Source organism: Takifugu rubripes, chromosome 13, assembly GCF_901000725.2.
Source record: "Takifugu rubripes chromosome 13, fTakRub1.2, whole genome shotgun sequence".
NCBI lineage: Eukaryota > Metazoa > Chordata > Actinopteri > Tetraodontiformes > Tetraodontidae > Takifugu > Takifugu rubripes.
Window position 1 is genome coordinate 20,048,009 of NC_042297.1, and position 22,005 is coordinate 20,070,013.

A 22,005-nucleotide genomic window follows, 5' to 3' on the forward strand; every position below is an offset into this window, starting at 1 on the left:
TAATCTTTAAATCTTTAAACTAGCTATGGCCAGAGTGTGTGCGCACATCTGTGGAAACGGGCCTCAAAAACAAGCGATTGATGCGCCCAGGAGGAAAGATTGACAGGAACTAACTTAATGATCTGGTTCTGACATTTAGCATTTAGGGAAAACATTATCTAATCAAGCAGTCACACTAATGATGATGGATGAATGAACGCGAGGCGCTGGGGTCCTTTTAGTTGTAAAACATGGTCTTAAGCAGCACCAGATGTTTGTGATTGGTGCCATGTACAGGTATTCTGTAATAACCTGCTCAAAAAGGGGATCAGATAAACCCGTTGTGACCCGGAGACGGAGCCTTGTGACTCAATAATCCAGAGCCCAATGTGAGCGTTTATCAACCAGATAAGTCACCGAAAAAAGGAACAAGGGGAGGAAAAGCTGTTTTCGACATTTAAAACAGCCCATGCATATTCATATTAGAATGTGTTTATTTTGTTCCGAGAAGGTAGGAAGTGAGTCCATCTGTGCTCCATCTGATCGTGAGATTTGAAGATTTAGAAGGTCAGAATATTAATTACGGAACGTTTTGGTTTGTGCTGTATTTGTGTTAGCGTAGTGTGGCTGAGGTTGAGCCCCGCTGGTTCATCCGGCTGCTGGAATGAGTAAAAGCAGCACCTCAGCAGGTTTTACAGCCTTGGTGACATTTCTGGTGCATCCACACCCTGTAACCTTAACATGCCTTCAACATTCTAGTGAGCTGAAGGAACCTTGTTCGACCTTATAATTAATGTCCGATTCATTTGTTCCTCCTCAGTATTCCGAGTCTTGAATTGGGAATAGTGAAAGGGGATCAGAGTGATTGCTGTTCCTAAAAAAAGAAATGCTTTGATAATGAGGGATGAAATATTGTCGACCCTACAAATCATTCGTGTAATCTGTGACACTGATCAAATGGACACATTATTAAAGTCTTCATTTAAAAACTGTAACAGTTCCTACCATAAATCAGCCTCTTTTTTTTTTTTTTCCATTTGATCTGCAGCACTCCGCCGCTGGGAAAAGGCTTGAAAGGTTCCTTTTTATTTTTAGGTCACTGCTGTTTTGAAGCATTGTGTCTTTCCGTCTGTGGCTTTAGGCTCTCAGCTCTTCTACGAAGATCCTTTAAGTTCCTTTACTCAGGATGTGGCTCTGTCTCTTTAACCTTGCAGGGCTGCATGTTTAACATTATTGCTATTTGTTTTGTGCAAAGTTTGTCAAAAATATGAGGAATTTCTCGTCTTCAGATGTGAAATGAGAGGTGTTACAAAAGGTTGATAGGAAATTGATGAATCACTTCTTTAGTACTCTTCACCATAAAATAGTTCCAAGAAACGTGTCACTTCCTGCCTTGAACACTCGCTGTCGTTAATAAACCAGCTGTTCCTGCATCTGCGCCTGTAACTGGCTTCATTACATGTGAGGGAGGTGGCCCGGCTGCACCCCCTGATCTGGGTCTGCCATCCAAGTTCCACTCTTTTATGAAGCCGTTTTAATATTCTCTTTAGCGCCACATTAAAGAGCAAAAGGAGGGCTTGTTAAGATCTGTGCGAGAGCAATGAAACGACTCTCCATGAGGAGCTTGTGACCAAGGAAGTGAGTGCTAGCTTCAGCTTTAATCCGGCCCAGAGACTTCTCAGTATTTGAAGAAGTGTTGGCGGCTTCTAATCTTCTCTGTCCACGATTGGTTGATTTTTTTTTTTTTTTTTTTTTGTATATTTTCAAGGCTACTGCAAATTAAATCTCCCTGTGAGGAGTACCCTAAAATCATCATGTGATGCTAATTTACACTTCACTTTTGCTGTTATTGAATTCTTAAATATTAGTTATTATAATACAGACGCCTGATACATATGCTAACATCGTGGCATCACACCCGCATCAGATATGTCAGTTTCATCATGGATTTTACTGCAGCATCAGTCATTAGATGTATGGAATCTTTAATTAATCTCTGGGGATTAAGCCAATTAACTGTCAGGAAATGGGGGCATTTGTTGGAAAACCATTTTCTCCGCTATCATTGGCCCAGTGACGATGGGAGATTTCAGTTCAGAAAACACTTTGGATGCACGACTTGGACAATGATGCATAGGTGCTCCTGTCTCACGGTGGTTTGCATCCAGACACGCCAACAGAAACAAGATGCGTCGGGTCTCGGTGTCGCCTCATTACAGATGGAGCCCAGATTGGTGGAGCTTCTCTCTGCAGCAGACTCTTTTTTAAGCTCAAATGCCACAAAGATAAGAAAAAAGCTTCAGGGATTTTTTTATTTTAAACGCTAGCAAGCACACCCACATGAAAAATTCAAATAACCTTTCATGACTTCATTAATTTTGAAAAAAGCAATTATTTTTGTTGTGAATCGACTAATATTTGCAGATGAAAACGCGGCGAAAAGAAATGAATTCTAATATAGAAGGTATAATACATCAGAGATGATATGGGTGGTGGAATGGATACGCATAGGCAGCCTTAGGATCAGGCATGAATTTATTATTGAGAAACAAAACACTTCCTTTATTCTCATAATCCCCCTCAGCAGCCTTAAGAACAGTACTGCAATATTTATACATTTCCCTCCGTGTTACTTCTATGTGCAGTTTACACTTCGCCCAGACCTGAATGGGAACTAAATCTGTTGAACCAGAATCTTTCTATTCATCCATGCTGATGTGCCCCCCTCCCGAGGGCCTCTCGGCTCCTTCATTCACATACGTTGTGCGGATACACTGTATAGATTGTGTGCGGTAAATATTTGATTATGTTGAAGCGTGTTTTGTAAGCCGTTTTACTTGAGCCGCGTCTTCATACATCTTTGATGCGGCGCTCTTCAGCGGCTCCAGCCTCCTTCGGCGGCTCCAGCCTCCTTCGGCGGCTCCAGCCTCCTTCGGCGGCCGTGTGAGCCGATGGCTTTGACAGACGTCGGGACGTCCACTGTGGAGCCAGTGCAGCGTGTCCCTGTAGAGACGGTCCTACTTTCAAGTGCAGTAATGAAAACACTGCAAAAACACCGTTGATTGGGGGCCTTGTTTGGAATGTTTCGCCTCTCAAATCCCCACGGCTGGTTGCTGCTGTGCGTTCGGTCTTTGTGCTGCTCCCAGCCTCCCTTTAACTCGTGCTTCCCTTCATCTCGGCTCGCTCTTTCTTTCTTTCTCTAAATTTTTACATCATGAGCTGCGGACGTGTCTGTAGATGACAAACTACGGTAAACCAGCTGATCCTGGAAGAACCGTCTGCTAAATCTTGATGGAAGGTTGTTGGATCCCGATAAAGTGGAACCGTGAAGGAGTGGACGGCTTCACTGAGTCACTCTAGACTCACTCCTACACCAAAAGTTGCGAAACAAGTTGGCAAACAATGGTACTGGTTTACAGCAGGCGCTTCAGTTCACCCCTCTCGGTTCAGAGCAGAGCTGTCCGGACCCGGTCCTTGACGGGATCCCAGGGGAACGCGTCGCCTACCTGGTGGGACAGAAATCCTGGCTGGACCGCAGCCCTCGAGGACCGGAGGGAATATATCTGCAGGAGACTGAATTAGGCTGGCTAAACTTTGATTTTGGGGACCTGACTTCACATAATTCAAGACCAATATTTTCTCAACACACATATTTGATTTAAAATGTAAAATAAAATAAAAAAAATCACATTAATCTGCTTGAGCTCGCTCTTTGGAGCAGCTTATCTCGTGCTGCCACACCACCTGAAACACCTTTCCCACAGTACGTGGTCACATTTAACCCCTCTATTCACGTGCACGGTCACGCTGTTTAATCCATGTCTGTGTTTAGTGCAGCCGTTTAATCCTGCTGGCAGTTTGAACGAGTCTCGTCTGTGGCAGGAAAGACTCCAGAGTAATGAGTTAATGACGGCGGTCGATATTTACACACCGGCGCCAACAGGACGGAACGATGATGCTCACTTCACCTTTTCGGGCTTGCCAGCAATGTGGGATATTTCAGGAAACTGGTTTGAGACAGGCTGCTGCTTTTTAGAGTCAGGACATTGTTGAAAGTAGACGTCGGAGAGGCAAATGGAGCGCAGCGCCACGCAGATACCACGCATTCAGGACTTCAAAATCAAGACGTTTTGCTTTGAGTTCAGTGAGTCGGATCCAATTTTACACTCAGGTTTAACGAGATGGTTATTAACGAGACTCGTTTTGTTAAGTCGTCACTCCTGGACGTCCGTTTGAGTGTTTGACAGAGTGAGCAAATGGAGTAATTAGGCAGTGGTAGGCAACAGGGTGCATATTGTCTCAACTCGTTTGGAACCTTGCCCGAGGTGGTGGAAAAAGTGCCCGTTTCAGATTCTGTGCACTCCGATTTATGCAGTGGCCGAAGTGAGTAAAGTTTAGAACGCAAGCACGTAACATGCATGGGAAATGTAAAAAGACCGAGTGGATGGAGAAGAACGAAGACTGTTGATAAACTCTGGCTGTTAATGTTGATGGGGCGCCATTAATTGATTCATCAGGTGTTTGTCGTGACTGGCAACGAGCAGACGGGCGCATAAATGAGGCAGAACCTGGTAATGGTATAAATGTCCGGCCTCTGCTCTCACTTGTTGTCCAGAGGAATATAAAGATGTCTGGTCCACAGGAGGCCATCTCCAGCTTGGAACAAAGGAAGCCAGCAGCCATGTTGCCAGCGGTCCTGGGAGCTGCCGCAGCAGCGGTCATTACTCTGCTCTCCCACTGAGGACTGGGGGGGGCTGGGATGGAGCAGAGCCAGGCTCGGGTCACGGGGGCCGTAACAAGAGCCAGATGTGCCAAGGGGACGGGGAAATACACGGACAAGCACCTTTTAAAATAACTTTTAAGTACGAGTTTGCTTCCTTGCCTGCCTCTGTCTCTGGTATTTGAAGAATGTCAGCACTAAAATGGAAACAACTGTCACTTTACGACTATTAACGCTGCTGAAAAGAACAACAATAGGGTTGTTGGGAGACTCTAGGAACTAGAAGCTGCCTTGTTTTCATAGACATAAGAAGCACATCTTCTCAGATGTTATTTAATGGATAAAAATAGCAGAAAGATTAAAGTAAAACATGATGGACCGCGGAGTTGAGTTGGAAGTGGTGGAAAATTAAAGTTACACCGAATTAGACAAGTCGCTCCTCTTGGAGTTCAATGAACCGTATCATTTTAGAGTTGGCATATTTGTCTTTTGTTTCGTGGGATGTCATGGAGCCTAGTAAGATTGGGTCAGTCCCACCTGACCTGGCCTCCCGCACACGGTCCCACCAGGGTTATTGGCTGGGGGGGGGGGGGGGGGCAGTTTTTACTGGTGCAATTTAAAGAGATGGCAGATCAAGATCAGATAAGCTGTATTTCAGAGAAACCCCTTTAAGGGGCTACAACAGGGGTGTAGCACCATGCGAGGAATGCAGCATCAGGGTGGAGCTGTGTGAACATCACAACTCCCCTTGTAACAGGAGTTGTGATGTTCACATTCCACGCCATGCCGTTGTCCTACATGTGGTTTAGGTAAACAGAAACGTGCGACGTTGAAAAACTGGTTTTCTTGATACAGTCTGGGTCAAATTTCCGATGGAATTTTAGACTAAATGTTGTCTAGAGTTATTTGTGAAAACGGGAGCCGCTTGTTTAACTTGAATGAAGCCGTCGAGCCGACCGTTTGCACGGGCTTCAGATTGAAGTTCATCGTATCTGCAGCATCAGTGAGGGCGAGTGTCTTCATGAATATTCTGTTGCTAGTGTAATCTGGGCATCAGCGGGTTACAGCGCTTTCCCCGTGTCTTTGGAAGTGTCACAAATTGAATCTCTGGATGCTTTTAAGGATGGAACTCATCTTGTTTATTGTGTACATGGTGTTTTTACTGAAACACTATACGGTTCCTTTATTTTCCCATCATTTTTGTCAGCTGCTGGGAGAAACAATATTTTGGTTTTATTTACTTTTTAAGGATACTGAAAAAAATCCTCAAGCCACAATATACCCCGTATGAACATTTAGGCTGGGTATTGTGGTTAAATAAACATTCACTTAAAAAAAAAAATCAAACACATGATGAATTTTTCTCCAGTTATTTTCATCATGTGTTCCAACAGAGACCAGTGGGAAGCCGGTTATTTTTAAATGAAGGTTAACAAAAACACGACCTCTGTAAAGCCTGCTTCCATTCTGCCAACCGCACGAGTTGGGCTCATTTGCTGTAATATTAGTTATCGTGACACGAGGCGTAGCTTCTATCAGCCATGGCTTTTTAAAAACAAGCAGCATTTGGAGCTGGCAAAGGCTCATCACCCAAGATAATAGATCCTTGGTTTATTTATTACAGAGTAAACAGAATGGAGAGCACATTATCAAAATGCTGACTGTGCAGGATTGGCTGAAGAGTTCCCTTTGGTGAAGCGCTCATCTCTCAGAACTATTTCTGTGGTCGCCATGGCAGCATTGGGAAGGTGACCGGTGCTTCGATCACATGCTGACCCACTGTCCTATCCCCCGGCAACAGTCCGGGCAAACGCAGCTCTCATTCCCCTCGGTGAGGATCCACCAACTCATTTGGGTTTCCACTAGATCACGTAGGTACAATTTCGTGACTTTGCGAGACACAAAGTAGACGAGGAAGGCTGCAATTAGAGTGGGTCATAACAAGCCGTGCCGAGTTAAGCTGTTATCAACCAGTTGGCTCAGCGTCGGTCCATAGCCAGCCTGGACTCACATTGCTTTTTAAACCTCATGAAAGACTTTCTCACCTCCCTGTATTTTTTTTTTTCAACTCCAGCTACCCCCAACCTGCAACTTTATTGTTTTGGCAACAGCTTTGCTCAATAATCTCTCCCAGTCTGCGTTTTTGTGGTTAACAGTGTACAGTAACCAAACGGACACATGCATTGGTGCAGTCATCCATGGAGGCAACATGTTTGCAAACTTTGTTAATTCTACCAAGCCAATGATAATTTAATATCTACTGATTCCCAATGGTAATAGAAAGCTCAACCTTTAAAACGTGGCATTGGAGTCCATGCTTTTGGCTTCCGGGTCAATGTGTTGTAAGCAGCATGCAGCAACACAATTTGGTCATCCTGAGCATTGAAACCTGTTTAGACAACAACAGCTCCAGAATACACTGTAAAAGAGTTCCACATGGAAACGGCTACAGTTGGAAAACGATCTCCGCTCAGACCACAACACGCTGTAGTACCCGTGTCCAGCCAGTAGTTGGCGGTAATGAACCGGACATGTGTATGCGTATAAGAAGCTCGCGATTATAATGGCAGGCACCAAAGTTTTCGACCATCCCTGAACTCTAAAACTAAAAAACTTACATCGATGGCTGACTGCCCAGGCGCTTATGTACGGCTTTGCGTTTAAAAGACAACAGATGCGGTGGCGTTTGCAAGGCCGTCCACTCTGGAGCCTGTTTCCGTATTGCTGCGGTCTAAACCATGCTGAAGTGTTTTTGGGAAAAGAATGTTCCTCTTCTTTGGAATAGTGTTCCACGGAGCCGAGACAAACAAACCAAACATGGAAGTACGTGGACGGACACAGGCTAAAGAAAAGGCCCTGGAAACATGCAGTACTCACTATAATGACATCATTCTCCCACAGATTTAAGAGTCAGCAGCTACTGAAAGAAACAGCAGCGCATTTAATTGATCAAAGTGGAAAAATGACAGTGCTGCATCTCTTCATTTGGCTCCATTTATGAGTAATCTTTTACTCAAGTAATCTCTCCTTTTCCAAACAGCTTACCTCAAAGATTGTAGGACATGAACAAATGATCTGGATGGAGCTTCACCATTCATCCTATTGCTGGTTCATTTATGCTGCACTCCTGACTAAGACCTTCACTCATGCTCTACTGTAATGAAGGTAGACGGGCTTTTAGATGGTTGATGGATCCTGCATCCGAATCGTATCATAAGCTTGGAAATCCACTGTCTTTTCAGCGTCGGGAACATACTTGTGATTGATATCTTTCTTTGCTAGACCGGCACAGATTTATTTGACAGGGACTTGCAATAAAGGCTTCCAAGTCGTAGGAGAGTAATGTTCCTTGACGAGACAGCGACTCCTTTTCATTCTCATATTCTTTGACGGAATCCAAATTGTAATTCACCGTGCTGCTGTCGGTGATGAATAATTTTGTTACAGCGGCTTTCAGCATCTTCTTTGGCTGACTGAGTCGGCAGGGAAAGCTAGTTCGTTCAGTTCCACGATGGAAATTGGGAATTATCTTTTTGATCTACATTAATCCCTGTAAATAAAGAAATCGGCTTCGGATCACAGGAACAAAGTGTTGGACTTTTTCAGCAGATTTTCCCTCACGTGACCCGAGTGTTGATTTATTTTTTTTTTAAATTTGCCAGAAAAACTATTAGAATAACATGAATATCCAAATCTGGCTTCATTCAAAGGGTCCCTGTCCTTTCATTGCAGTAATTAATTTTATTTGACAGCATTTCTCAGCTTCACGGCATTCCAAAAGAAAAACAATTAATGCCGCTCCTCGTGCGTGCATGAAACCGCACGATGTCTATCAAAGACTCATTTTCAGCCTTTGTTGTAACTTCAGGTGTCACAAAGTTTCATGCATTCGTTTCCCACAGTAAACGTCTAATTGTAGAATTTTAATGCTGGAGTTAAATCTGATCAGACCTTAAGAGTTGATCAAGAACAGCTCTTGTAATAAGTGACTGTGCAACTCCCAATCTACGTGCACATTTGAACTTGAAATAAAAAGTCATGGTGACAGATTCACCAGAAAAGTCGGCCGATTCTTGGTCACATCTAAAGTGTTGTTCAAACACGTGGTGGAAACTGTTCACACTTGCGTAATGACGACTGAGCTGTTCTTAGAAAACTGGGTGTTTTTTCATCTATAGGACATCCTCTTTTCTCTTCAAGTAAATCCCTAAAGTTGTTTTCAGAAATTGTGCAAGGCTGTTTCCTGTTACCGTTAACAATCGTCATGCAGTCAGAACGCTCAGCTTCAGCTTCAGCTCCTCTCACGGACACCATCTTCTCCACTTTAGGCTTCAGTCATTGTCCTAGTAAACAATTTAGGATTCTGAGGTTGGAATCCTGGAGAGGAAGGTGTGAGCTTAGTATTGGTAGTTCTTTCATTGTCTGTTAGTGTCCACTGGTGCTTGAAGTCCTTGAAAATACTCCCATTTTACTGTGTGGGGTGCTTGGATTCTGTTGGGAGATGATTACATGTTGAGTTGCTTTAGTCGGTTTGAAGAACTGTTACTTTTATCATGTGAATGCTTCACCCAGCACCAGCAGTGCTGCCGTGTCTGATTTGTCACCGTGCGCTGACATGCGACCACACCCCAGTGGGAGGCAGCTGAGAACATGCCAGGAGGTGGCCGTTTTAATGAGGGCTGGCTGCACGTCAGAAAACACCAAATTCCTGCAGTTTATGTTGAAATAATCCAAATCTTTAGCCAACAACCCACATGCACATGCGCACACGGCGAGACACCCAGGCAGGCAGATGGTGATGGATACAGTTGGATTCCTCCACTAATGAGGAAGAGCTCATTATTATGACCACGTATAAAGTGTTTGAAGAGCTGAACATTTATGACTCGGCTGAATTGAAGCTTTCCTGAATATGCTGCTCCAGCAGGTTGTCTGAACAATCCGTGCGATTAGGAATTCATTGAACGAAACACACCTTGCTTCTGACCCCACAGCAACATTTTACAACAGTCAGGTGCTTCTCACGTCAGATTTCCTTCTTCTTAGCTCTCTTTCAGGATGTGGGATTAAGAATGAAGTGGGTCATCGTGATGGGGTGAGCCTATAAATACTGGACAGGCCTTTTCCACGAAGGCTGAGGTGCTTCCTTTATGTAATATCTTCCACAGTATTAGATTGTTTAATAGTTGTTCACATTCTTATGAGCAAATCATATGTAAAATGGAAATAATAAAAATCTACTGTTGCATTTGCTACAGTACACCTACAACCTAACATCCATCTGTCCTTTCAGTTAAAACAAATTTACAGAAAATATTTCCCAAATGCTGCGTCAGCGGGAACTGGGAATTACATCACCGCCTAGTTATTGACTTTCTAGTTCCAAAGTCATAAAACAAGATGGCCACATCTATGAGCGCGCTTGTTTGTTGTCATGTTTGTCCCTGTTAGCATGGCCTGTTAGCATGGCCTGTTAGCATGGCCTGTTAGCATGGCCTGTTAGCATGGCCTGTGCTAGCTGGCAGATAACCACAGGAAAACTGTAAACGACGCTATAGCAGCATCTCCGTATGCTGAACATGACCATGAATGACAGTGGGACTAAATCTGATTGGAACGGCTTCTCCCGTGTTCACATGCGTGTCGTCCTCCGGGGTTGTGAGGATCCTCCGAGATGCGAAATCGGAAATCCGAAACCTCGGGGGCATTCCAGTTGAAACTTCCGTCTTCCGAGCACAAATGGAACGCAGCATTAATTCAACCCGGGGAATATAACGCCCCCCCCCCCCCCCCCCCCCCCCCCCCAATTCAACTCAGCCTTTGGCAGGAAAACTGTGTGTGACTGAACCTTGTTACTCACAATAACGAGGGTGGAGCTGTAGAAATATCTTGGTTTTGCTTCCCATTAAATGCTCGTGAGAGGCTGCTAAAGTCTTTTCCAGTAAACGTTTGGCTTGTGGTAAGAAGGTCAAATCATGCACTATTCAGAGGGTGCTTTGCTTCTGGAGCAGTTACTCACAGGGTCACCTGAACCAACCTGCAGGGCATGCTGGGTGCACGGAGGTCTAACAGAGAGGTGTTATTCACGCTGACTGGCCGTCCGCCTTCTCTTCACCTTATTTCCAACATCCATTGCACTTTTATATTAGCATCAATGGCCGACTGCCCAGACAGTAAAACATTTAATTTAAGCTCCTATCTATCAGTCACATCGTCGGGTTGGAGGTCTTGGTCATTTTAAATGTAACGCTGAACATCTTCACCAGTGGGGCCCGAGCCGCACCAATGTTAGCAATTCAAATTCCAGTCCTCAGTTCTAATGGGAAGCTGCTACCTGAACATCGGAACCCTGAGGTTTCAAAGAAGTGCTTGTGAATAAAAAGGTGAAATTGGTATTAACACTCATTTCTTTACCAAATGAATTGTTAATTCTTTTTTTTACCGTATCATGACAAAATGAATATGAAATATTTTAGGCTTAATAGATCAAAGAGCGTCACTTCACAAAGCCGAGGTATGTAGCATACCTATATATCTTTATTTATGTATTCTCTCTATATATATGTGTGTGTGTGTGTGTGTGTGTGTGTGTAAATGTTAAAAAATCTAGTCGTTAATGTTGATTTTGAATTTGCAGTCTGATTCCAGGAGCCTTGTGCAACAAACCCCAGAAACCACAGCCTAGCGTGTTTGTTCGCTGCTGTTTGCTCGTACGTTAATGAGTAGTCAACATGTCATGGGATTTGCCAGCGTTGCATCACATCAAATTATTTGTGAAACCACAAAAAACATCATGAAATACCCTTTTTTTTTTTCCTAGAAACTGACTGATATGAGACTGTCAGCTACAGACGGATACGGACCGTCTGTAGCTGACAGGAGCAACATAAATCAGACTGAATGAGAACTCTATCATAGATCCTGATGATACAGGTGCATTTCTAATATCGCCCCATCTTCTAAAGACGGTGTCACCTGTACAGCTTCATCAGGAGTACGTCTGTAACGTTGAAGCCATAATAAAGACACAATAGCTGCTGTGGGATGAATTATGATGGTTGTTAGGATGAGCAGAGACGCGCTGATACGGCTGTTCAGGTCCAGTTCAGGGGGACCGGCTCGCTCTGTTCTGGAGCAGCTTTTTCCACTTGTTGACCTGGTTGTGTAGCCTCCGCTGACCCAATGGTCTTTGCCCTCATTATATAAACACACGAATTGATTTTTCCCATATCAAGGTCACATTATTTTGCTGGATCTGAGCGCAGCGATGCAGGAACAGTCTTTCCAGTCTGCTGCCTCCAAATGAATTGCAGGTAATTGTTGAATCAAAATAAATGACTTGATTGATGTTTGTACTTTAGCTGCAACATTGTCCTCCCCTGTAAGCAGCTACTATAATCCATAACCTTTTTATATTGCTTTTAATGGATTCTCATTAGTTGATGATCCTCCTCTTCCTGGGGGGGGGGGGGGGTTAAATACCTGTGTCAGTCCCCTAGATTCACTATCTTGCGTTCTATGTGGAATCTATTATGAGACATGTTTTGAGGCCACATGGTTCAGCCCATTTCACCACATGCTGGGACATGAGGGAAGATCCAGAAGATAAAACACAAGACGCACCAACAGCACTTGTAACGCTAATAAAGGCCCCGGAAACCAAGGGCAGTAAACGGCTCTCTCGTGCGGACGCACATGTGCCGGAACATCACAGCCTGTTCAGAAAAAGAGTCAAATAAAACAACACAATAGAGTGCAGATGGGGAAAAGATGGGATACAGGTTTTAGTTGTCTCTCAAAATCAGTCTTCCCAGAAGTGTTTGGGACGTGTAGCGAGTGTCCGGTGCCGAAGGAAACCTTCGTTCCTCACCATGACTCCATATGGAAAATAGTTTGGCAGCACTTTACCGCAGCGCTCCCCGTCTCTCCCGAGTTGGCCCCCGACGTTGTTTGGCTTGGTGTAGAACACCATTATGCCCACAGTCGCTGGAGATGAGATGCCAGACCTTTCCGATAAGTGCTTTCCCACAAGGTGAATTCGGCCGACTGCTGGGGAGCAAGTGTGCAAACAAACCAGCAGACGGTCATTTTCCACTGTTGGTCATCATGCATTTTAATGAGGTTGATGGATTAATGCTTGGCTTGGTAATAGGCCACTCCGAGACCACCCGTTAAGCCCCTCGTGCTTTATCACTGCTGAACTTATCGCATCTGTGATGGTCGCTCACAGGTTCCGATTGGTCCGCTCCCCACATCCATTTTCCGTCTGCACGTCTCCGTGGAAAACGTGTAAACTCAGCAGAAAGCACGTGGACCCGGGATTAAATGGTTGAAGAGATTAAGTGCTGCTGTTGCTCATTAGCAGTAGGTGATGGAGCTGCAGGCGCGAGGGGACTCGATTTGGAGTCGAGTGTTTGCATGTGTTGGAGCCAGTCGAGCAGTTTTCCCCCTGAAACGTGTCACTTGTCCCGGAGTCAAGTCCCTCGACCTTTTTATTGCTTTTTCTATGGGTTTTCCCGTTCTCCGCACAGCTTTGTCCAACACATTCCCCGGCCCTGTCTGGCCTAAACGGCACGATGAACTCCCCATGACATGTTCCTCAGATGGGACCCTGTGTTAGGCTAATGTCAGGGGGCTGTCCACACACCTCGTCCACATCCTCAACTCTCTAGTTGTGCTCTAATGGCTTCTCCCCCTCTCTCTCTCACTCACACACACTCACACACACACACACACACACACACACACACACACACACACACACACACACACACACACACACACACAGCTCTAAGCTGAAGATAGCTGTAAAGTGTGCCCTCTTTTATGGTTAATGCCTCCCCATTGTCCTCTGGCTTTGTGTAGACTGGCTGTTTGTGGGAGCCTGGCTGGAATTGGCCTGTTTACTGTGATTAAAGTGGAGCAGGGGTGGAGGATGGGAAACTGAGCCGTGACCCTCACTTACGAGGCGCAGGACTGTAGCTTTGCTCCGCTCGGTCCCAGTATCAAACATCTGCAGTTGGGATTTTAAAACGGCCCGTCGAGCTGTTTCTCAGCGCATTAACTGGCTTTTGACTGCACGTTAACAAGAAAATTGCACTCTGTTTAATGACGTTGGTTACACACTGGCAGCATTGTGGGTCATGTTTAAGCCTCTGTGAATCAAGTGTTTAATCTGGTGGCTTCAGATCTGTGAGGAAACTTGCAGCACATCTCTGAGCTTTTATTCCTCTAGTGCCTGGAATGTGATGGGCCTCCCTTTGCTGACTGCTTCCTTCTTCTTTAAATATACCATTACTTGTATTGAATGTATACATTGTAATTTCCTTTGCTTAATTCTTTTGATGATTGTTTGAGCACATGTATTGATCCAGTTACTGTGGGGGTCAGATTATTGCATTATTGCTAATTCCGCATGTATAACAGAAATGTGCATTTAATGAGCAAGCACAGCAGAATGAATCTCAAGTTCACACATCAACTTCTGCCTTTCAGGTTTTCGGCGATTACTATCACTTTCGACATCGCACAGTGGTGAAGAGGTCACTGTCGGACCAACGGGGCACACAAGTCCGTCTAGAAAAAGATCCCAAGGTAAGACTTTAAGCTGCTCATCTGTATGGATGAGAGCTGATTTGGTGCGGAGGGCAGAGGTCAGCCATCGTAACCCTTCATTTTCCCCAAACCCAATCTGGTCATGAGGAGCATGACGCAGCACACGTGTAACATTGGATGCATGCAGAACGTGATGAAGCACTCTTCCAGCTGTTACCGTGCTCCCGTAGAATCCTGCTTTAGTCTGGTCCTGACAGGAACCACGTGAAAAGATTCTGATTCAGCATTTTTAATATATATTAAGCCCTGTTTCCTTCTCTATGCATTAAAATACAAATTTGGTCAATTTCTTCAAGTTCTCCTAAATTAAAATTGCCCACATCTCTTTTTTTTATGGCTGAAGTTTGAAGTTGACTAGAATTTATATCTGCGTGCTGCCCCACGTCAGCGTACTGTCCACGTGCACTTTATCGTGACCTATGAGGGGATTTGAACTCTTCATTGGATGCCCTCTGCACGTGAAGTTGCCCCCCATTGACCGCAGCTAGAGGCACATTTCTGAGTGTTCAACATTGTTTTCGCTAGCATTAGCCTAATTGTATGCCGTTAATTGTCACTACAATTATGCATCTTTGCAGCAAAGGTTCTGGTCCACGTGCTTAACTCGCATAGAGCAGCATCAGTCAGGGAGGTAAACTTGTTTCCTAACACTTCATCTCTGCCAGAATCAGAGCTTTCAGAAGGCTCTATCAGGTGGCGTTATTAGCAGGGTTGTTTCTACGTTTTCCCCACCTCTTGTTTGCTTTCCTACCCACCAACTGGTTGCTAACTGCTGCTAAATCTCCCGGTTGTGGGCTGCGTGCACCTGCAGCCTGCGCCTCATACGGACCAGATGGCTGATTAGGCGTCGTTGATGAGTCCCAATGCCTTCAGAGTGGCTTGCTCCCCTTTTATGCCTCAGTGACATTGACACAGAACACAGATCGAACAAGCAGATGTAAAGTGTTCTGAGGAAGAAGCTTCTTCATTCGGGACCATTACGGCCCACTTCACTCTGCTCCAATGATTGCACTATAAGCATGCAGCACGGCGTCTCTCCAAGGTGGTTCAGTAGTCCAGGTGGGAATTAAACACTCTGTTTGGTATGTTGATGTGGTCCTCCTCCCTCTGTGGGATTTCCTTTAAAACTATGCCTTCATTTCCTGTTGTTGAATTCCTCTTTGCTCCTCACAGCACAAACTGGTCCGGACTGGTCAGGTCAGCTTTGTTGTCGCCCGGAGAAAGAAAAAAAAAAGCTTCTGCTTGGTTTATTATCTCTGCAGATGTGTAATCAAACCTGCTTTATATTACATGAATATACTATCCAGATGCTAACATACATTTCTGATGTTACTGAAATTCATAGTCTAGTCAGAGCTTTTTTTTTTTTTTAAGGACTAGATTGTTAGGTTCAATCTTAAATATTTTGTTCATCCTTCTAACATCTGCCACGTTTTGTTTGTATCAAAGAGATTTTTATGAAATGGGACTCTGCTGTACAAACTTCTCGGTTGAATGAGTCTTAGTCCCTGAAGCTGATTAAGTGATAGAGATGGCGTTTGGACAAAAGACGGTCTTTGAAAAGTGTCTAATTACCGACAATAGCAACTGGACCTCTGCCAGGGCTCCATAGTCTGGCTGAAAGAGCCCCGTTAATAGGATCTATTGAAGGTTCCAGGCCTTCTGCTGCCCGAGCGTTACTTTGTTCGGAGCGCCGTGATTTGCTTTCATTAGTTTATTTGATTAGTTGGAGCGTAGTGAAGGAGCAGGTCGGACAGAGCGCGGCGCTGAGCCGCTGAGGACAAACGGACCGAGAGGAAAACTGGACTCTGTTTTCTTGCCAGTTTCATTCCTGGGGGAAGAATAGAAGCAGCTGTATCTGAAAGTGAAATCTGCACCATAATTCACCTTCGTTGTTCGACACTTATCCGTGATTTGATGTGGTGTTTGAGGAGCCGTTGAGCCTCAGACAGGACCTATAATGTCTGACTGTAGCGGCGCTGGGGGGCCAAAGGGAGTCGGATGGGAACTGTATCGCTTGATCAGATGCACGTTTCCTTGGCTCGGAAAAATATATTCTGTTTGTCAAGATGAGAAACTTGGAGATATGGACTGCAAGATATTAGAAGTCTATGATAATTAGCAAACATGTGAAACGTGCACATCAGAAAAGCAACAATATCCTTAAGCAGAGCTTCTCCGCCTCTTTGCCTACATGGTTCAGACCATAGTTACGTAATTCTGACGGACCGGTGGAGCTGGACCGGGGACCCGGTCTACTGGAAGCTGATCTGCCTCGAAGGGACAGGAACTTTCTGCACAAATGATCCAGTTGATCTACAAAAGGATCTATAAAAGGAAATGCAAAGGAAATAATGAGTCTGTTGGATTTGTTCCTGCTGCCTTCTTTAAACATGAGTGACATCTTTATCATAACGATGAACCCAAATATGAGGAAATCCAGAACAATGCAGGATCACTCTCTGCTGGTAAACGGTAATTCTACCAGTCATTCTTTCCCAGTGCCGTCCGACACGTCCAGTCATAACAGTTTATAACCACACCCAAGTCAGTAATGTTGTCATTTCCTCATCAGACGGAGTAAAGCAAAAAAATAGAAGTGTGGACACGTCCAGCAATTGTTTTCTCAAGAATGATTGCTCAAGAGACCCAAAAGAATAGCAGGTTTACTCAAGGTCACAAATATTTGCCGTTAGTGTGATTCAGCTCTGGTTCCAGTAGTGTGTGTTAGCATTAACAGCATTTGAATAAGAATCCTGAGCAGCCACAGCAGCCCAGACGTGCTTTAGAACAGCATTTATGAGAGCAGGTATAACTCTGCTTTTGCCCAACAGTGGTAGCTTCCGGAAGAAATGTAACTTATCTCCATAGCAACCACAGCTACTCAGAACAAAGTAGCTACTCAGAACAAAGTAGCTACTCAGAACAGTAGCATTAGCCAAAGCTAACACACATAAAAGAGTCTGCTACTCTGGCATGATGGAAGATAATATTTTTGCCCTCCACTACTACGATGATGTTTTTAGCCAGATTCCAACAGCGTTTAAGTCTTTTATGTGCGGTTTTAGTGGTGAATCAGAAATATCTGACTCCCAGCAGCTACGTTGCATTGCAAATGCTGGTTTATGTTGTGTATCCAAATTACCGAGGAAGCCATGAGAAGTGCTGCACAACCACGAGGAAATGGTAATGACGTTATCTTGTGCAGGTGTAAGGTGCAGAAACTGCTCATTTGAGCTGCCCACCGCCACCCACAATATTTCCTGATTCTTTTTATTTGTTTTGCTTCACTTCTGAGATCCAGTGATTATTGAAACAAGGTCGTTTCTGCGCAGGATTTCACAACGGGAGGATTTTGATTATGGCCGTTTTTTTTACATTTTGGGAGCAAATGTTTATCTAGGATTTTTTGAAATGCAGCATTTCCAGTGCTGAGTCTCATCTGCCCCGGTGGAACCCAGAACCACGTGGACACGATCTGCTGTCCAACAGCTTGGTTTTTAAATATATACCTTAAATCACTGTTTGACTGACCTATTTTTGCATGATAGTGAACAGTCTTCTGTCACAAGGACAGAATATACACACGTTTTTACAGATTATCCTTGCAGAACAGGGACAATTATGTGGTTTTTCTTTCATAGTTTTGTGTCTCTGGAGATGTGAAAGGAACAAGGGAGGGTGCTTTATGCTCTGATTTGGACGTCCTTCACATCAGGTGCTCTCTGCTGGCAGCAGGCCGCTCTGACTTCTTTGTCTAGATTTTTTTCTTATTTATTCTCATTTTCCTGGATGCTTCGTGTTCAGGAATCTCTGCCAAATGGGCCCTGATGAAGACTGATTTTACTGTGCACGCTCTGCATCTGTCACTATTTAATAGGCATTCGCGTTAAATAATTCTTTAAACGAGCGTTTTGAATCATGATTTTCATGATCATCATATGATTATGATTGATTATCATTAACATAACACATCTTTGTGCATCCCGACTGCATTTTGTATTGTTTTACTGCCGCATTTGGACATAATTAGTGGATCTCATTAGTCGCGAGTTATTGTTCTGAAATCTTCTGTATTCATTCATTTGTGGTCACCCTTGAGTCTAATTATTTCCTCTGCCTCTATCTTCATCAATATGAGGGTGAGCCCATGTTGCCAAAGTAGTATTTTTCTCTGCAGCTCATTAGCAACACTAACTTCATTTCTTTTGCTAATATTCCGCGTATGTCTGTGGCTTTAGGTGACATGGGCGGAGCAGCAGGTATCAAAACGCAGGAGGAAGCGCGACATCTACGTCGAGCCTAATGATCCCAACTTTGAAGACCAGTGGTACCTGGTGAGTATCCATAATTGGACACAGTGATCAGTGTTTCCCACAGGACTGGGATCTATTTGTGATGCTGAGTTGCAGAGGAAGTGGTTAGCTTGTTAGGTAACAATACTAGCAGCATGTTTATCCAGATGTTCAGCTCCCAGCTGCATTAATATATAGAGAGGTTGATATAAAATGACATCTTAAAGCCATGTTGAATAGTAAAGAAGTGGAGTTACGATGCATACCGCCACTGGAGTCGTAATGACAAGGTGATTTCACAGACAGCCTCATTATATTGTGTTTAAGAACAAGAGCGAACACGTAGCATAAAAATCTATTTGTGGCGGCCCTAATTTAGTTGTGCTTCCCCATGAGAGAACCGAGCCTATACAAGCGTATATAACATCTTTGTGCAATGCTCCTTCGTCCTGCCAAATGTGTTCCAAATTAAATCTTAGTGGCCAACACCTAAATGTATTTAGCTAGAGAATTATGCGTGCATCTAAAAAAAAAAAAAAAAAAATCCCAAACTCTCGATAATTAAGAGGAGTGATTCATTTTGAAGGGACTATTTTAATGCGTAGTTAAAAGACCAGATATGCTGGACGTATAAAACAATAGTTTTGGCATCTGATGCTTTCTTTCATTTACACCGAGGCCGATCCAGTCAGAAGCATCACAGTGATGTAACACAGAGGCCTCTAACAGATCTCTGACAATGTGAGTGTGTAGGTGTGGTTACGGCATCTAGGAAGCAGATGTGAAGCCAGAAAACCATCTGGATGGTTAAATATGATGTAAATAACACCCAGCAATAGATTCACAGTACCTATGCGGAGCAATTCTCTCCATCAAAAATAACCTGCCAATGAATCCTTTTGATTGGGTAACGTCTGAGCTTCAGGTGAAGTGACTTTGTTCCGCTCTCCCCACCAAACATCCTTTTAGCATGTGTCTCGTTTTCTTCTGCTCGAGGTTCATCCAAGCAGAATGTGGCGGACTGGGGGCGCGTGGGTGTGTTTGTCGTCAGGTTCCCTGGTTGGACTGGTGATATTGATCAGATTATTCCGACAAACAAGACTTATTGTTTTGTGATGGTCTGGAGGATGAGACTAATCTATCATCCTCAGTCCGCCCTAATGAATTATTGGCTTGTTGTCAGTGACGTTGAGCCTCCAGACTCATGTTTTCAGTCTCCAGGACTGGAAACTAGAAGGGAAATATTCACATTTCCTATATTGTAGAGCGGCTGCAGAGGGCTTTTTCAGAGCGCATATGTCCGTCTTAATGAATGAGGCATTAGTGATACTGAAGGTTAATAAGCATCATCCTGTGTGACAGGCTGCTCATTCAGTATTCCAGAGGAAAATGATGAACAGGAGGAGAGGTTTTAGCTTGAGAACCTGGGCGAAACATGACAAAAACATGCACTCATTCGCTCGGCGGTGCCTCCTGTTGAGCTAAATCGCTCGTAAACGCAGACGTGGACCCTGGAAATGATTCCACCTGGATACTTCAAAGAAATGCTCCGATTTAGTCAGAATCACTTATCGGCACTCGGGTCGGGTGATAAATGTTTTTGCTCCGTGTCCATCGCCAGTACAATTCCAATCACCATGACCTGAACGCCAAAGCCGCGTGGAAGTCGGGCTTCACTGGTAAAGGAGTGGTGGTGTCCATCCTGGACGACGGGATAGAGAAGAACCACCCCGACCTCGAGCAGAACTACGTAAGTACACAAGGATAAGAACATTAGGACTACAGTGGATTCACCATAAGCTCTAAAAGTGCTGATTCTTGCTCGTTCTGTTTCTCAGGATCCAGATGCGAGCTACGATGTGAATGATGGTGACCCAGATCCTCAGCCCAGATACACGCAGCTTAACGACAACAGGTACCTAACGAACCACAAAACTTCTGGCTTATTTGTCTTTTTTGTGAATTTGTCCTCTCCCAAACAGCTTGAATGATTTATGTAAATGGGACATCTGCTACTCTGGCCCGTGCTAATTCAGAGGTCACCATATATGGAAATGAACAATTAATTAAATGTCATAGGAAATGGAGCCTTTAAAGTTTCACTATTTAATATTGCCAGCATGACACAACGAGGAGGTTTTACGCAATGACATCTCTGAGCTTTTGTCAGGGAAGAATAAGGCTGTGTGACACCTTTATGTTGGTAATTCCACTGAATTACCAACATCAGGGCTTTGTTTGCTACTAAAGTGCAAAGAGTAATTTGGACAACGTCCATCAGCATTAAAGCTCTTCCTCCTTTCTGCTTTTGTGCCCCCTTCTTACTCCTTTGCTTTAATCTTCTGTCTGTGGGTCCAGGAGTAGATACATTTAATCCAAAGACATTTGCAGGAAGAGAATATTCTAGTCGGAAGGAGCAAAACTCCAGTGAATTATGGTATGTGATAGATAGGGTTGCAGAACCACCTAAGGGTAATTTCTTAACTAAAACCTCATTACTTAATGAGAAACTCGGACTTTTCTAGGCAGATAATGGAATCAAACATTCAGCCTCTACCACTTTTTTTAAATAAAAAACTTTAAGTATTATAATGAAAATGGGCAAATCATTTTTTTTTAAATTTAGTGCTCTAGCTCCTAAAACTATTATCTCTAAATTTGCTGTGGAGGAATGTGGGAGAAGGTCCCTCCAGTGCTGTTCCACAGAGCCAAGAAGCACTTTAGCGCTGCCAGTGCCTCCCAGTGGATTATTCCCCAGCTCCACTGCTGATGTGTCCCTCTTTTTGGATGCTCTTCATCACTCCTCTGCTGCCACGCCGCTCTGTGCTCCTTCCTTAGGACCCGATAAGAGACCCACATGTGTTTCTCTTACTTTTAAGCCTCTCTGGTGCAGCAGCACATAGAAGCTGCCTGTGGGCGATCACAGAAATACGCTAGGTTGTGTAAGACTGTGGAGTGTGTGTTCTCCACAGAAAGCCTGACTATGTTCACCTCTAGAAAGCTGTCTTTCTTCCCCAGCATATGGGAAGCAGTGAGGATGGGGCAGGAGCAATGTGACTGCAGTATTTACCCTCATGTTTATCCACCACATGTGACCAAGATCTTTTCCTCTTTCCTCTTCCTCATAGTTTCCAAATGTGCAGTTTTAAAATGTATTTTCATGCCAGATTGGCAGGGGGACTCTTTGATGAATCAAATGTCTTTTTGAGGCCTAAAAACTGTGTCCGGGCGGAATTTCTTACTTTTTTCCTACTAGAGTCTCAAATACATTTATCGAATTTGTGTTGCTTTTTACTGCGTCCATTAGCATAGCGGGCGCGGCCACCCTCGTCCCCCTCTGGTGGGTTCTTTTTTACTAAAATATTTGATAGCTGCAGCTTAAAAACCTTTGTAGTT

The 22,005-nt window shown here is 44.1% G+C and overlaps 1 protein-coding gene across 5 annotated transcripts in view; it reads left to right on the forward strand.

Annotated features, from left to right (window-relative positions):
- Positions 1-22,005, forward strand: part of furina (furin (paired basic amino acid cleaving enzyme) a) — a 44,198-nt gene that overhangs the window by 5,380 nt on the left and 16,813 nt on the right. For all 5 annotated transcript variants that reach the window (XM_003970061.3, XM_029846409.1, XM_011610331.2 and 2 more), the window contains exons 3-6: positions 14,195-14,293; positions 18,556-18,651; positions 20,231-20,359; positions 20,448-20,524. In XM_003970061.3, the coding sequence (XP_003970110.1) occupies positions 14,195-14,293; positions 18,556-18,651; positions 20,231-20,359; positions 20,448-20,524 (401 nt within the window). The remainder of the gene's footprint in view (positions 1-14,194; positions 14,294-18,555; positions 18,652-20,230; positions 20,360-20,447; positions 20,525-22,005) is intronic.